This window comes from Leishmania infantum, chromosome 9, assembly GCF_000002875.2.
Source record: "Leishmania infantum JPCM5 genome chromosome 9".
Classification (NCBI taxonomy): Eukaryota; Euglenozoa; class Kinetoplastea; order Trypanosomatida; family Trypanosomatidae; genus Leishmania; species Leishmania infantum.
In genome coordinates, this window is record NC_009393.2 from 48,964 (window position 1) to 63,851 (window position 14,888).

The 14,888-nt window shown below is 61.1% G+C and overlaps 4 protein-coding genes across 4 annotated transcripts; all 4 read left to right on the forward strand.

The window, feature by feature from the left end:
• Positions 1-1,115: 1,115 nt before the first annotated feature.
• Positions 1,116-2,864, forward strand: LINJ_09_0120 (calmodulin-like protein containing EF hand domain; the record flags this gene model as incomplete). Its single annotated transcript, XM_001463432.1, has 1 exon — positions 1,116-2,864. The coding sequence occupies one exon, from the start codon at positions 1,116-1,118 to the stop codon at positions 2,862-2,864; it is 1,749 nt and encodes a 582-aa protein (XP_001463469.1).
• Positions 2,865-5,308: 2,444 nt separating this feature from the next.
• LINJ_09_0130 (conserved hypothetical protein) lies at positions 5,309-5,974 on the forward strand (the record flags this gene model as incomplete). The annotated part of the gene is made up of 1 exon (XM_001463433.1): positions 5,309-5,974. The coding sequence occupies one exon, from the start codon at positions 5,309-5,311 to the stop codon at positions 5,972-5,974; it is 666 nt and encodes a 221-aa protein (XP_001463470.1).
• A 1,072-nt stretch (positions 5,975-7,046) lies between these two features.
• LINJ_09_0140 (conserved hypothetical protein) lies at positions 7,047-9,182 on the forward strand (the record flags this gene model as incomplete). The annotated part of the gene is made up of 1 exon (XM_001463434.1): positions 7,047-9,182. The coding sequence occupies one exon, from the start codon at positions 7,047-7,049 to the stop codon at positions 9,180-9,182; it is 2,136 nt and encodes a 711-aa protein (XP_001463471.1).
• Positions 9,183-10,124: 942 nt separating this feature from the next.
• On the forward strand, positions 10,125-13,379 carry LINJ_09_0150 (putative kinesin; the record flags this gene model as incomplete). Its single annotated transcript, XM_001463435.1, has 1 exon — positions 10,125-13,379. One exon carries the CDS (start codon positions 10,125-10,127, stop codon positions 13,377-13,379), a length of 3,255 nt encoding a protein of 1,084 aa, XP_001463472.1.
• Between the last annotated feature and the right edge of the window lie 1,509 nt (positions 13,380-14,888).

The window sequence follows — 14,888 nt, forward strand, 5'->3', positions numbered from 1 at the left end:
TTGTTTTCCTTTCATGTGCTCTCTATCGATTTTGTTTTTTTCCGTCTCTTCGCGTTTGCGCCCTCCCCTCCCCTCCCCTTCCCGTCTCTCTCCCACCGCCTTGCTGCTTGCATAACTCGAGCACCGCATCCATGTACCCCCCTTCCCGCCCCCCTCACTCCCCCCCCCACACACACATGTGTTTATGCATTGGCGTGCGCGTGCGTGTTATGTTGTGTGCACCGTCGGTGCGCGGGTGTGTTCCGTCGCTTCACACGTGGTGCGCCTCATGCCGTTCTCTTTGTTTGCCTCTTTTTTCTTCTGCACCCGTCCACGCATGCACACATGCACACGCTGTCCCTCCTCGCGTCGAAGAGGACGCGTGCGTGCGTGCGAGCGTGTATTGAACGTGTCGTTGAGCCGAACAGAAAGAATGCGCGTAAACGAAAAGTCGAACAAGGACACATTGAACAGCGGCCTCCTGTGCGTGTGTGTGTGTGCATGGCCGTCTCACCGTCTGCATCTCTACGCGTACAGCAGCCGTGGCATGCCTCGCTTACTCCGCCTGCATCCGGGGGCAGCTTCCATCTCTGCTTCACGCCGCCGCGCTCACGAGTACCTCAGTCACTCGCAGCTGCCCCTTTGGCGTGCGCCACGGACGTCCTTCCAACTCCTGGCCACCTCTGTGCGGATGATGTTGCCCCCACGCCCCCGCCCCGCACACTGTCGTTTTTCATCGTCCCGCTTCTCTTGCCGTCACTTTCTGTCTCTCTTCACAACCTCATCGCGCTTGTCTCTGTGCCTCGCTCATGGACTGTCGCCCTGAGTGGCTGGCGAGCACGCACACGTCCTCGGTACTCCCACCGCGCCACTCACACCTCATCACCATCAGAGAACACGAGAAGAAAGCAGCGACTTAACGAAAGAGTATCATCCACAGCAGCGGCACGCCCATTCACGGCAGAAACCGAAAGACTCTGCACGCGCAGCAGGGGAGCTTCGTGACACGCGCCGTCCACCCCCACCCCACCCTCCTCTCCTTACAACAACAAGTCCGTCACCAGCGGCAGACAACCCTTCTTAGTAGAGCGCTCCTCATTTCACTCTTCTGGGTAACATTCCCTTTCGCTGCCACCATGTTCATTGTGCAGGTAGCGGCCGACATCTTCGGCAACAAGCTGAACTTCGAGCTCGGCTTCCCCAGCCGCCCCAGCCTGCAGGAGATCACTCGCGTCTCTGAGAGCGCCTTTTCGACGGAGATAGCCAACACGCGGCCAGACAACGTGCCCCAGCACACGTTCCACATATCGAAGATCAAAGTCTATGACGAGGACAAGAGCAAGTGGGTGGACCTTCTCGGCGAGGGTCAGCTAACGGACTACTGCCAGCTCTACGCCTTCCAGCCAGAGAATCCATGGCACAAGGAGACGCAGAAGCCGATTCCTCCGGCAACAAAACCGCCGACGGCTACGACCGCGCTGAGTCGCAGTGCCGCCGTCAGCAACACGCCGTCCGGCAGCCGCGCCGTCGCGTCCACCTCCAACGCCTTGGCTCCCTACACCGGCGGCCGCAGTGAGCCGGCGACATTGCGGAGGTCCTATGCAGCTGGGGCCAGCAGCACTGCCCTTGTCCCTCGCAGCAATGCAGACGCATCTCCGGAGGAAAAGCTGCGCGTCGTCTTCTCCGAATTCGACAACAAGGGCACTCGAATGATTGACGTGGATGACTTCAAGCAGGGTTTCCACAACATGGGGCTGGACTTCTCCAGCGCCACCGTGGAGGACCTCTTCGAGCGCGCCGATCTCAACCACGACCACCGCATCTCCTACACGGAGTTCGAGCGCTTTGCGCGGCTGTACCCGATCATGGCCGACTGCCTGTACTTCCGCTCCAAGGCCTTCTGGGAGGAGGACCAGATGCGCAAAGAGATCCAGTCGGAGGTGGAGGCGGCGCACAAGTCGGAGGCCACGCTGGACCATGCGCAGCGCAGCCTGGAGAACGCCGAGGCCGACGTTGCAGACGCGCAGAGCGCCGTGAAAGCCGCCGACGACGACTTGCGGGACCGCACAGACCGCATGCGCGACCTTGCTAAAGACATGGAGGAGGCGCGCAAGGGCAAGGAGCGGGTGATGCGCGAGAAAAAGGAGCGGGAACAGGATCTCGGTGCCATCAGGGAGCGGGAGAAGGACGCGCGCAAAGATTTGCAGGACCTAGCTCGCGACTCCGACAAGCTGGACCGGCGCGCTGCCGCGCTCGTGAGTGATGCCGACGCGGCGGATGACAAGGTTCGCCAGCTTCAGAAGGCGCTCGAGGACGCGAAGCGCACCGCTGACCGAGCACACCAGGCGGCCGAGCAGGCAGCGTTGGAGGCCGACCAGGCTAAGGAGCGTGAAAGAGATGCCGCCATGGAGGCGGATGCGATTGCACGCGAGATCCCGAAGGCCGAGGACGCTGTGCGTCTGGCGGACCGCAACGTGGTGGCAGCGGACCAGGTGCTGCGCGAACTGGACAGTGCCGGCAAGGACATTGGACGTCAGGCAGACGAGGCGGCCAGTCGGCGCGACGCTGGCGAGAAGGCTGTGGCCGAGGCACGTGAAAAGGTGATGCAGAAGGTGCGCGAGTTGGACGCAGCGCGCAACGCCGTTGCCGAAAAAGACAGAGCCATCAAACAAAAGGAGGCGGAGCTCGACGAGCACCGACGTCAACGAGAGCTCATCACGCAGCACGAGCGCACCCTGATCGAACAAGAGTTGCGCCTCCGTGAGCAGCGCGACAGTCTGGAGCAGCGCGAGACAAAACTGATGTCGGAGGCCAGCAACTACCTTGGGAACATGCGCATCAACCTCGCGACGCGCTCCTACTCGCGCGACCCCGGAGGGTACTGAGTCGTTGTAGGAGTGGCAGAGAACGACAACGACGCGTGCGTGTGCGTGCCGCTAGAAACGCCTCATGCGCTGTCTCCTCTCGCCCCCTCCTCTTTTCTGTGCGTGTGCTGTTGCCGTTTTCGCTAGACGCAACTGCTGCTCATCTCTCTTGGTACTTTGTTCTGGGGTGCTCAGAGGGGGGGGGGCGCTTTCATCCCCACCCTGTGCGCATGTGCGTGTGAGTGCTAGGGGCGCATTTCTTTCCTTGATTGCTAGATAGGCAGCCGTGCACGCCATGCGTGCTGTGGCGATGTCTGCTATATATATATATATATACGCCGAGTCTGCCCATCGGCGTGTGAGTTTGGGCGGCGCATCCTTCACCCGTCACACTCACTTCGCATCCACCCTTGTTTCTCCTGCACCTTCTCTTTTCTATCGTTGGATGTGTGCGTGCGAGTGCGCGTGTATGTGGACTTGTATTGCCTGCCTCCCTGAGAGAGATCCATGCCGCCGTGCGAATGACCCCCTCCGTATGCAATCCTTAACGCATGTTTCCCCGGGGGTTCGGCCAGGCTGGTGGCAGTGGCGCCGCCCTCTTGCAGGCCACACCACTGGAGCACGCAGACGATAGTGACGAGGTTGACCTCTTTGGGAGAGTAGAAGAGGGAAAGTGCATTGTCCCCGTGCGTTGTGCGTGTGCTTGTGTGTGTGTATGTGGTCTCTCTCTGGCGTGTCGGTTATGGCGACGCGATGGAGACTCGTCATCCTGCGCCGTCATCATCGTTAAACGTGCGTTTTTCTTCTTCTTGTCTTCGTTGTCGCCTTTTCTTCTTCCACTAGAGTATACGACGGACGCTTTCCGTGCTCGTTGGTCTCTTGGTTCTCTGTTTGACTCGCTGTGTACCACTGTACGTGTCGTCGTCTTGATTGAGGCCATGGAGAGAGGGTATGTGGTGGTGATGCTGGTTCCAGGGGGAGGGACCGGAGAGGGGGGATGGGGCTGTGCCATAGAGCGCCAACAGAGAGGTGTGGAGGAGACAACTACTTTGGCCGGCAGAGTGCTTTAGAGGTTGTGAGGAGTCGACGCGCATGGCCACCGCGTGCTGGGCCCTTTTCCCTTCCTCAACGATCAACCTCCTCCCCCACCCCCGCTGCTTCCCGCCTGCCTGTTCTTGTTTTGGCGTTTCCATAGATGAGTTTTGTGTTTCCTTTAGTCGCCGTTGCGTGCCTTTGGGGTTTCTGTAGTGTTGTCTTCATCGTACACGAGAGAGGTGGGAGCAGCGGACCGGCTGCTGCTGCAGGGTGCAGCACAGCTGCGTAACTGAAAAGCCAAACGACGCACACGCCCACAGGTCTGAGGCTGAAGAGAGTTTTGCCCTCCAAAACAACAACGAAAAAGAAGCCGAGGTAAGGCGAGTTGCCAGGCGTGCATCGACAGACACGCATACCGGTACCCTGTAACAGCAGGGGAAGGGGGGGTCAACGTCAAACACGCGGACCGCTATCTTGTCCGGTAACTATATCGTATGCTGGCACTGCTGCTGCTCTCGTTGTTCGCACGCCTGTCATGGGCTTGCTTGTGGCAGGTCCCCACATCTCTCGCCCTCAAAATGTTGCCGGCGCTCTCATTTACTCCTTTCCTTCCTATGGAGATGGCGATGAGAAACACGATGCCTGAGGGCATCGGACGAGGAGGGGGTAGGGCGGAGAAGAAGTAGAGTATCGGCCCACGTGAGTGCTGCGTGTGTGCCTGTCGAGCATGCCAGCGTGCCTCCCCGCGTCCCCACGCATAAGCGATGCCCAGGATCGCCCCTTGGCCATAGCTGCTGTCGCTGATGCCGGCAGCTCCTACAGCCCCTTACTTCTACGCCTTCTCGTCCCATCTTTATAAAACTGCCTCGCCCCATGCCGGCCTGCAGGTGCTCTCGAACGCCCACATCCACAGAGACACACAGAAAAGGACTGGCGAAGACGCTTCCGTTGGCAGCGGACTTTCTCTCCCTCCCTCTCACGCCATATCCTCCTCCCTGTCTCACGTGTGCTTTTGCGCAGCAGAACGCGACGCAGGAAACGGAAGGTGAGAGTGGGTACTGGCCGGCCATCTGCAGCCAGAGTGATTTGTTCCCCACCCAACCACTCGCTCACAGTTGGCACCGCTCCAGCGTACCTTCGGTCTTCGCTATCCCCTCCTCCTCGTCCTCCTTCATACGCACGCACGTCTAACGCTACTGGCTCCCTCGATCCCCCGTTTTCCTGTCTCGTCGTTTTGCATTTCTCGGTGCTCCGTGCGGTGGTGTTGGACCCGCCGCGGTACTCCGTCGTCGTCGTCACGGCCGAGCGAGCAACAGCGAGACGAGAAGATCGACGCGCTACCTTTGTTTTGCGGAGCAAGTGAGGAGACGCGGCAGCAGTGGCTTGATACGCAACGGCGATATCGCTCGCGCGTGGACCTGCCGTGCGGTATGTCGGCCTTGCTCTCGTTCCCATCTCGGTCCTCTGCAGCACCTTTAGCCATGCACCGCTGTCGGCGCACATTCACCGCGGCTGCAGCCGCTGCTACCTCGCTTTCCGCGTCCTCGAGCACATCGGCGGACGGGCGACCCTTAGTCGCCGATGCTGAAGCGATGGAAAGGTCTGGGGCAGCAGCGATGCACAGTTTGTACAGGCGTCTCCTCAAGGCCGGCGAGGAGGGCAGAATGATGCAGCACTGTCTTACGGTGAACTCTCTGAGCGACAGCTTGACATACGGACTGCGGTTACTGCGCCTGCATCGTGAGCTGACTACGGTGGATGCTACAGCCCAGCAAACTCCGTGGTGGCGCGTGGCGAAGCGAGCGCGCCAGGGATTAGCACGCCGCTACTACGCGTGGAGCCTGCTGTCGCTGCGTCTGCAGCTGCGCAGCCGCAACGCGATCGCTGACGTCCTTGTGTACTTGCTCTTCGTCACCATGTGCTTCCTTCTCTACGAAATCTACCGCGCATGCCGCATTGGAGTGAACCGGGCCGAGGAGCGCTACCGCACGCTCTCCATTCCCATTATTCAGACCTTGGACGCACTCGAGGCGGCGCAGGCGCGGAAGCGTGAGCTGCGCAAGGAAATGGAGAAGGACATTGTGCAAGGGCGATGAGGACATAGTGGGTGAGGTACACGTCACAGGACAGGCACGCGCGCCCGTGCTCGCTGACGCGTTCCTTCTCCGCCTCCCCTTCGTGTGGCTTCCTCTTCCCGTGCCGTTCCCCGATGCCTCCGGTACGCCTCAGCAGTGCTCGGGCTCACAAACCCATCCACGCACACCGGCCCGCACACGAAAGGATTATGCCCCCCTCCTCCTCTCTCTTCCGCCTCTTCTCCCATCCCTCAGACACGAACACGTGTGCACAATGTCTGTGTGTGTGTGCCCATCTCGTAGCACACGCCGTTCACAACTCAACATACTCGTAAGTGCAGACTAAAAAGAAGAAGCTGCAGCAACGGCGGCAAGCGGCAACGGTGACTCCGCGACGCATCTGTGAAACGGTGGAGCAGGAGGGAAAGACCGAAAAAGAGACAAGGCGAGCACTGCGTGTGCGTGCGTGGAAGGGGAACGGGGAGGGGCGCGATGTGCACGAATGCGTCGCCGCGTTTTTTTCCAAACACCTCCACACCCACACCCACCCACCCACACACACACGCACACACGCACACCACACCCCTTCCTCGAACCCTGCCCTCTCCCACAGCTGCATACAGCCCACATGAATCCCCGCTCCTCTCCACTCGGTGCCTCTGCCCTCACTATCCCGCCTCCTTCACCCACCCCCTCCCTCTCCCTCGCTCTCCATGTCCACCCACCACGGATTGTCTGCCGTGGATTCGACTCTATGCAAACGCTTGCACGATTTCTTTTTGGTTTCTAGCTGGCTTCTGTGCAGGCGCATGAGCGTGTGTGTGCTGGGATCAAGGGCTGCAGACTCAGCAGCGGCCTCATTAAGTAAGCGCGTCTGCTAGTGTATCGCTCTTTCTCGCTGTGTGCTGCGTGGGTCTTTAAGTGAGAAGAAGCGGTCTCGCTCGCTGCCTGCCTGCCTGCCTGCCACGCACACGCACACGCACAGCAGTCCCACACGCACACGCATCAACTAGAGGAGGTGCGGACGCTCATCGCTGGCGTGGTGTTTTTGCGGTGCGGGTCATCTCACAACACCCATCGATCGAAACGCGGGATGGCGGAAGTGCGGCAACAGCAGAGTAGCCGGGCTGTCAGCAACGTCGTCGAGTACCTTCAGCTGGCAGGGCGGCGCTACCGCGAGCACGTAGAGCTCCTCCGGCAGGAGCAGGCGGTGCGAGATGCCCAGCATGCACCGTTCAAGCCCAACGTATCTTTGTATGCCGAGCGGGTGGGTAAGAGTTCTCTGGCGCGGCAGTCGTCGTCCATCGGCGCGCGCCTGCACGAGCTTCATCAGAAGAAGCTCGCACTCTTGGAAGAAGAGGCGCAAGAGGAGGCGAAGCGGCGCGCGGCGGACGAGGCGCAGGACTGCCCTTTCTCTCCCACCGTTACGCCACATGCGGCGCGGTCTCGTCGCACCGGGAGCGACGTCGCAGCGGCTCTCATGCAATGGGGAGAACAACGTCGCGCCCGCCAAGCCCGGGCACAGGTGGAGGCGGCACGCGACGAGCTCAGCAAGGTATCCGCCGCGCCGCGCATCACGGCGTACGCAGATGAGAAGGCGAGGGCCGAGCGCGGCGGCGTTTCAGTGGAGGTCTCCCTGACCGCTGAGGCCGAGGCACGACGACAGCGCCGTCACGCTGCGTTCGAAAAGGCGTACCCTGCTGCCTCCTCCTCCAGCGGTGCCACCTCAGCGAGGCGCTTCTCCCCTTCCATCTCGGCCTACGCCTCGCGGATCGAATTCGAAGAGGATGTGGTAAGTCGCCTATACGAGCGCCACGGCAGCCGTGGCCACTTGGCGCCACGCGACCGCCTGTACGACGAGGAGGTCGCCCTCTACTGCACCTTCCACCCCAAGCTCTCTGCCCGGTCGACGGAGCTGTCACGACGGTACTACGAGGAGGAGGGCGAGGCGGACACAGACCCGCACGAGCGGCTTTTCCGCAACACGCACCACGCGTCCAAGTACCGGAAGCCGGCGCAGCTGAGCGTCTTCACCGGGCAGCCAGAGATAAGCGACGCGTCACGGCGCATAGTGGAGGAGCGGCGTCGGCAACTAGCGCTGGATGGGCAGCCGGGGGCTCTGGGTCTCAGCCCGGGTAGCCGCCTGTGTCCGGGAACCGCCAGTTTCGCTGCGGCACAGGCGACGAAGACGTCCAAGAAGAAAGTTTTGTCGGCTCGGGATACCGAGGCGCAGGAAACGGTGACCTTTACCCCCTCTGTGAGCCCCGCATCAGAAGCGCTGTGGCGTCAGCGGGTGTCGGCCCTGAAGGCGAGCGGTGTGGCTCGCAACACCGAGGAGGCGCGGCAGCTACTGTGGCGCAAGGCAGAAAAGCGCAAGGAGGAAGAGGTGCTGAAGTTGCAGGACCAGCGACGGCGGAAAGAGGCTGCAGAGTGCACCTTCCGGCCCAAGGCTGGACGGCCACCGCAGCGCAGCTCTGGCTACGTGGCGATGCCTGTCGAAGCACGAGCAGCGTTGTGGGCGCAGCAGCGTGACCGCCACCTCGCCGATCTGCGCACCGAACTCAGCGAGATTACAGTCGAGGAGTGCACTTTTCGGCCTCATGTTGATCCCGTCTTCCCGCTGCCCCGCGGTGACGCCAAACCAGCGTGGGGTGTGGAGGCGTTCCTGGAGCGGCAGGCGGAGGCCAGGCGGCAGCGGGAGGAGGCGGAGCAGTGGTGGCGGCCAAAGTACGCACGAGCGCCAGTGGCCCGAACCTCGCGTGTTTCTCGCTGGCGCTCGCCGTCCAGCCGCGCCGCCAGCCAGCCTTCGACGCAGAGGACAGTGAGTGCCTCGCGCAGGAGCGCCGCCAGCAGCACTGCGTCTGAGGCAGAGGACAATAAGAGAAAAGAAGAGGTGGTATTCGAGCAGCACTGGGCACGTCCGCCAGCGAGCACCTCTTTGACCGCATCTTCATTCTCGCGAGTGTCGCAGCAGGAAGTGCCATCGGCAGAGTCGTCGCCGGCCTACGCGGCACCGCAGCAGCCAAACACCCTCTTCCCGTACACGGTTGACATTTCACGGAGTGGACCATATCCGTGGCGCCCAACGACGGCCGCCGGTGCTTCAGAGGCCGCTGCCGGGGAGGGCGGCAGTCGCGCCTCCGCGTCCTTCTCGTGGCGTAAACCGCTCCGCTACCGTCCGATTTCCGCGACTGCGACAGCGTCGCGTGGGCGGTCGTCTGCGTTGTGAGCGCTGACTGCATGGCGTGTTCGAGCGCTCTTTTTTTCTGTTGGAAGCTGTGCGGCGAAGGCGGAAGAGGAGTGCCTGGGTACGGACAGCAGAGGAAGGCCACTTCACCCTACTGCCCCCTCCCGACACATACACATGTCCCCTTCCCTGCTGCCTCCGCTGGCTGGCTGTGACGCCATTGAGTCCGCTCTAGGCTGATTTCGCAGTTACTGTCCCCCCCCCCACTTCCACCTGTGTGTGCGCGTGTGCGGCTTTTACTAGATGGTGTTGAGCTACCTTTCCTAGACAGTGTAGACTGCGTCTGATGGTGGGCGACGGAAAGAGGACGGAGCGGAGAGAGAGGCATAGGCGCGTATGCCACCTGTGTGCTTGGACGCTGTCCTCTTCGCCGCGCACCACTCCCAGCGACAGACATGCTCACACTCAAAAAGAACGAGAGGAGCATGCAGCTCACACGACGCCGATGAAGGGAAGGGTGCAGGAACGCTGGGCATTCGCATAGGCCCAGGCCACCACGAACAGTGATGCGTGTTGTACATAATCTAGGGGAGGAGCCGGCTCCCTCCCCTCTTTCCCCCTCCTGCAGACGTGCAGACCCCCACACATACACACCGGTGCCTGCAAGTCCTTCCTTTCTGTCCACCATTTCTCATCTCCTGCGTGCATTTTGCCTCTTCATTTACTTGCTCCCCTCCCCCTTCCTGCCTTCCTGCCTTCCTGACCACCTCTTCCCCATTCATACACAGTGACGGATTTGGTGAGCGGACTCTCCACATGTCGAGTGCGCGTTGTCGCACGTGGATCAGCAGACGTGCACACAAGCCAGCGCTCACCTACACATTGACAAGAAGTCACACACGTAGGCAGCGCAGCGGGAGCTCCGACACTTAATTCTTGCGACGCAAAACATACGCACACACACACACACACACACGCCACAAGATGACAGAGCGCATTATGGTTGCCGTGCGAGTTCGTCCATTTCTGCCGCACGAGAATGAGGCCAGCTGCCTGGAGGTGTCGGAGAACCAAGTCACCGTTGGCGCCGGACACCCCTTTGTCTTCGACTGTGTCTTCGACGAAAAGGCCTCGTCCGACGACGTCTACGTTGCACTTGGACAGCCGCTAGCAGACTCCTTTCTGAACGGCTTTCACGCGTCCACGATTGCGTATGGGCAGACCGGCTCTGGCAAGACGTTCACCATGGCCACGCTACTCCACGACACCGTGCAGGAAGTCTTTTGTCGCCTCACAGAGGATTCGGAGGCGACGCAGAGCAACGGACGCTCCAGCTCCGCCCTCACCAGTTTGAGCACCACGCTACGCACGAGCACGACCTTCACCATGTCACTCAGCGTCCTGGAGGTGTACAATGAGTCCATCGGCGACCTGCTTGCCGCGCTGGTGCCGCAGCCCCCGAGGCAACATACGGCGACGGTGTTGAACGGCACCGTCCTGCAAGCCTTAGATACTCCAAGACGGCTGTTAGCGCAGGGCTGCGGCCCACTTCCAAATCGGAGGTCGTTGCAGCGACGCGCCTATGGGCCGACTAGCTCGTTCCCTCGAAACTCTCTCGCCCTACGCGAGGATCCACATGGGGGCGTGTATGTGGCGGGTCTCACAGAGGCGCCAGTGCGCAGTGAAGCAGAGATGCTCGCGCTGATCGACAGCGCCATTGAGAATCGAAAGACGGCCTCGACACTAAAGAATCCAAAAAGCTCGCGCTCGCACTGCGTCATCACGCTCACGTTGCAGCGACGCGGTTTGTGCTCGCGCTGCTGCTTTGTCGATTTAGCCGGGATTGAGCGCCTGAAGTCTCGCGGAGTGGCCGGTCCGTCCGGCAGACCTGGTGGCCCAGCAAGTCTCGTCGGGGCGAGTCTGCCGTCATGCCGCACCCTTTCCGAGCGCATGCGAGAAGGCATCAACATCAATAGTGGGCTGCTGGCTCTGGGCAACGTCATTGTTGCGCTGTGCGAGCGAAAGCCGTACGTGCCGTACCGCTCCTCCAAGCTGACGCGCCTGCTGCAGCCGATGCTCAGTGGAAACGCCCGAACGGCGATTGTCGCCTGCATCTCTCAGCTTGCGTCGTCGATGGAGGAGACGCTGAACACGCTCAAGTACGCTGACCGCGCGAAGCGCATTCATATCCACCCGCACCTGGCCGTTGCGGAAGTGACGACGTCCGTGGATGCCCGGCAAACGATTCTGCTGCTGCGTGAACAGCTGGAGGACGCGCAGCGCCGCTTAGTGATCGCCACCGCCGCTGGCGCAGGCACGCGGAACCCCGCTCGGTCGCCTTCGGCATCCCTCATGCGGGAGGTGAAGCACCTACGCGAGCTCCTGTGCCAGGAGCGTCAGTTGACGAAGCGACTTGAGAACGACGTGCTCAGTGCTAAGTGCATCGCCATGGCCGAAGTGGAGAAGCGCAAGGCTCTGGAGGTGCGAGTCGCGCAGCTCGAGGCAGCGAGCGCTGCTGACCCGAAGGCGAAAGAGGCAGAGTGCACCGAGGCCAGCGCTGACGGTGACACGGGGAAATCGGCCAGCCCTTTGCTCAACCTCCGCAGTTGCCTCGCGACAGACATGACGTGCCTCCAGCAGCTGGAGGAAGAGCGGGAGGCGCTAGCGGCGATGCCGGCTCAGAAGGTGGGGGACACGGTTCGGCTCGAGGCAACCCTTGTGGAGAATGGAAACTGCGGTGCTGACAACCTCGCTGCCACCTTGACCGCTAGCGCGGACGACGACTCCAACGTGGTGACGCTCGCAGAGGACATTGCTGCCCAGAAAGGTCGAGTTGCGCAGCTGCAGATGGAAAACGGCGACGCCTCTGCACAACTCGTGCAGCGCGAGAAGCTGTGGTGCACCCTCAGTAGCCAGGCGCACCCGTGTGGAGAGCTACGCAAGGCGGAGGCCCAGCTGGAGAAGTCCGAGGTGGCGCTTAAGCGGGGAAAGCAGGAAAAAGAGAAGCTGCGCGCCGCCTCCGGGGATCACCTCCGCCGCGCTAGGGAGAAGTCTGTGGACTACCGCGGCCGCGTCAAGGAGTCGGCGCGGCACGTGCGTGCGCGCCAGGCGGATCTCGAAAGCACCCGCCAGCTGCAAGAAAAGTTGGTGGAGCTGCAGGCGGAGGTGTTCCGGCAGCGGCTGTGTGCGCGTAAAACTCGGAAGGCGTCTTGGAAGCTCAATGGTGCCCATCAGCAGGAGGTGGAGCAGTTTCAGAAGCAGCTGCAGCTGATAAGCACACAGACGACGTCTCCGAATCAACGCACGAAGCTCAGAGGTGCTGCCATTGTGAAGGAGCGCAGTCAGCTGGCAGGTCAGCAGGTGCAGAGGTCTCAGCAAGAGGTGCCTTCCCCCGTGCGTCTTTGCCACCTGCCACCTGAGAAGACACTGTCTCCGATGCTGTCCTCCTCCTCCGCCAAAGTCAGTCCCCGATCGCCTGCGCTCGGTAAAGCCTCGCCGCACATCGTCAAGGCTCGCAAGAACTTCCACATGTCATCGTCTTGGTCGGGATTTCATGCGCATGGGCTTCACAGTAGCATCGATGGTGCCCTGCAGAGCTCATGCGCCGGCGACGCGACGCAGACGACCATCAAGTGCGAGCTGCAAGGCTTGGAGCAAATACAGAAGGAGCTGGCCAAGCTACTGGTGTATCGCCGCGCCCTGCTGACCGCGCAAGCCGTTGATGCATCCAAGTGGCACCGCGCTAAGGAGGGCTTTGCGCGGCGACTCTCACAGGTTCGCGCTGCGCTGCAGTCCACCGAGCCGGGCCAGCGCGAGCGCACGGCTCTTCTCAAGGAGCAAAGCAGCATGGAGGAGCAGCTTCGACAGCTGCAAGCGCTCCACCACATGCTCGCCGACCCTGCGCAGCAGCTGGCTGAGCTCGACAGCCGTATCGAGGACCTGAACAGGGCGCACAGGCTTTACACGCAGCGCTTTCGCCAACTGCAGCGCTCGGTGCCGAAGCCGCGCGGGGGCGGTGGGGTGGTGTCGGCGAGGGAGAAGCATCAGCCGTCTGTGCGCCACATGCGCGCGGCATCTGCAAGGTACGCCGCTGCCGGCACGTCAGCCCCCCACACACCGGTGGCATCGACGCGAGGAAACAACGGAAACATGCGGGCATATGTGACGGGGTCGAAGCAGCAGGTCATGCATCGAGCTGAGGAGTCCCGCTCGTTGCGTGCACAAGAGCGACATGCGTAGTGTTCGTGCGTGTGTACGCACGTTCCGTGGCGCGCGGTGGGTGTGGGCGATGGCGAGGGAGTGGAAAGTGCAACGTGTATCTCCAGACCTGAACACCGTGTTTCCCTTTTCTGGCTGTTGCGGCACGACGTCGAGCTCCCTCGTCATAGCAGCAGCAGCGACGTTTGGAGAAGGGGTAAAGGGCGTTAAGGGCTCACGAATCAGCACACCGATGTGCACATGCATGCGCCAAGCAGTGCGTGCATCGGTGTCGCCCCCCCCCTTCTCCCACCCCTCTCTTTGTGTGTGTGTGTATTATTATTATTTTTTGTGTTTTTTTCCCTTGCAGCCATCGCTGCCGCTTTCTGCTTCTCGTTATTATGATGATGATATGCTCGCTGTTGATCGCTTTCCTTTCTTCGTGTTTGGGAGGAGGAGGAGGAGAGGGGCTTCCCCATCCCTACCTCCATGTCTCCCCCTCCCTCCTTCCCACACACATACACACACACGCATGTGTCTCTGTGCCCCGTGTTATGACGCGCCCTGAGGGGGAGGGGAGGGGGAGACACGGAGGAGGGTAACTTACCGTGTTTTCGCGGGTGTCTATGCGTCTATTTGTTGGCTTGCTCGTGGGAGGATGGACACGTGGAACATGTGTGAGAGAGGGGGAAAGCGGTGAAAAACACGCAGTTTACACTGTTGCTGCCTCCATCCGTCCTACATGCTTTCTGTGAGCTCGCTTGTGTGTTCCTTCATGGTTTTGAGTCCGTTGTGCGATGGGTAGGTCGTTACATATATATTTGTGTATGTGCGCGTACCTGCGTCCGTGTGTACTTGGGTGTCTACAGGTCCGCTTGGGGGAGTGTTTACCACCGCTGCCGGTGACTCTCACGCACACACTCTTTCTCCCCCTCACGTCCGCTGATTTGCTTGCAAAATGCTTGAGTGAAAAAGCTTAAGGAAAAGAAAGAAGATGCACAGGCTCGGCATCCGCCACCCATGCTGCCGCCGCCGTTCTTCACCAAGACAAGCTTGCATGGGTATGTGTGCGTGTGTCGGGAGGCGAGGAGGGGGGTCTGCTCCCATCACCTGACCCCACCCCCTGCCTCTCCCTCCTCCTCCTATTCGTCCACTCCCCCCTCCCTGCACCCTCCGCATTATGCGCATGTGTTTGTCTCTCTCTCGCTTGGTCTGTTGCGCATGTCATGCAGCTTCACGTGTACAGTCCCGGCTCTCGCTCTCATGGTCGGCACCGGCGCTGCTCAATGTCGTGAACAAAAACAACAGCTAACCCAAGAAATAAAAAGACGAGAGGCGTATGTTGATGGTCTATGCGTGGTGAGGGAGCGGCGCTGCGAGAACGGCTTGCTGCCCCTCTCCACGATGCCCCCTTCCCCGCCGCTCATGGCGCACAAACGGAGGAGCGAAGCGAATACAGGCGCACCCGGCACAGACAATACCTGCAGGGCTCACCTGCAAGAGCATCAAAGCCGCCGACTGCCCTCTCCAGGCGTGCAGCCCTGACTCTTC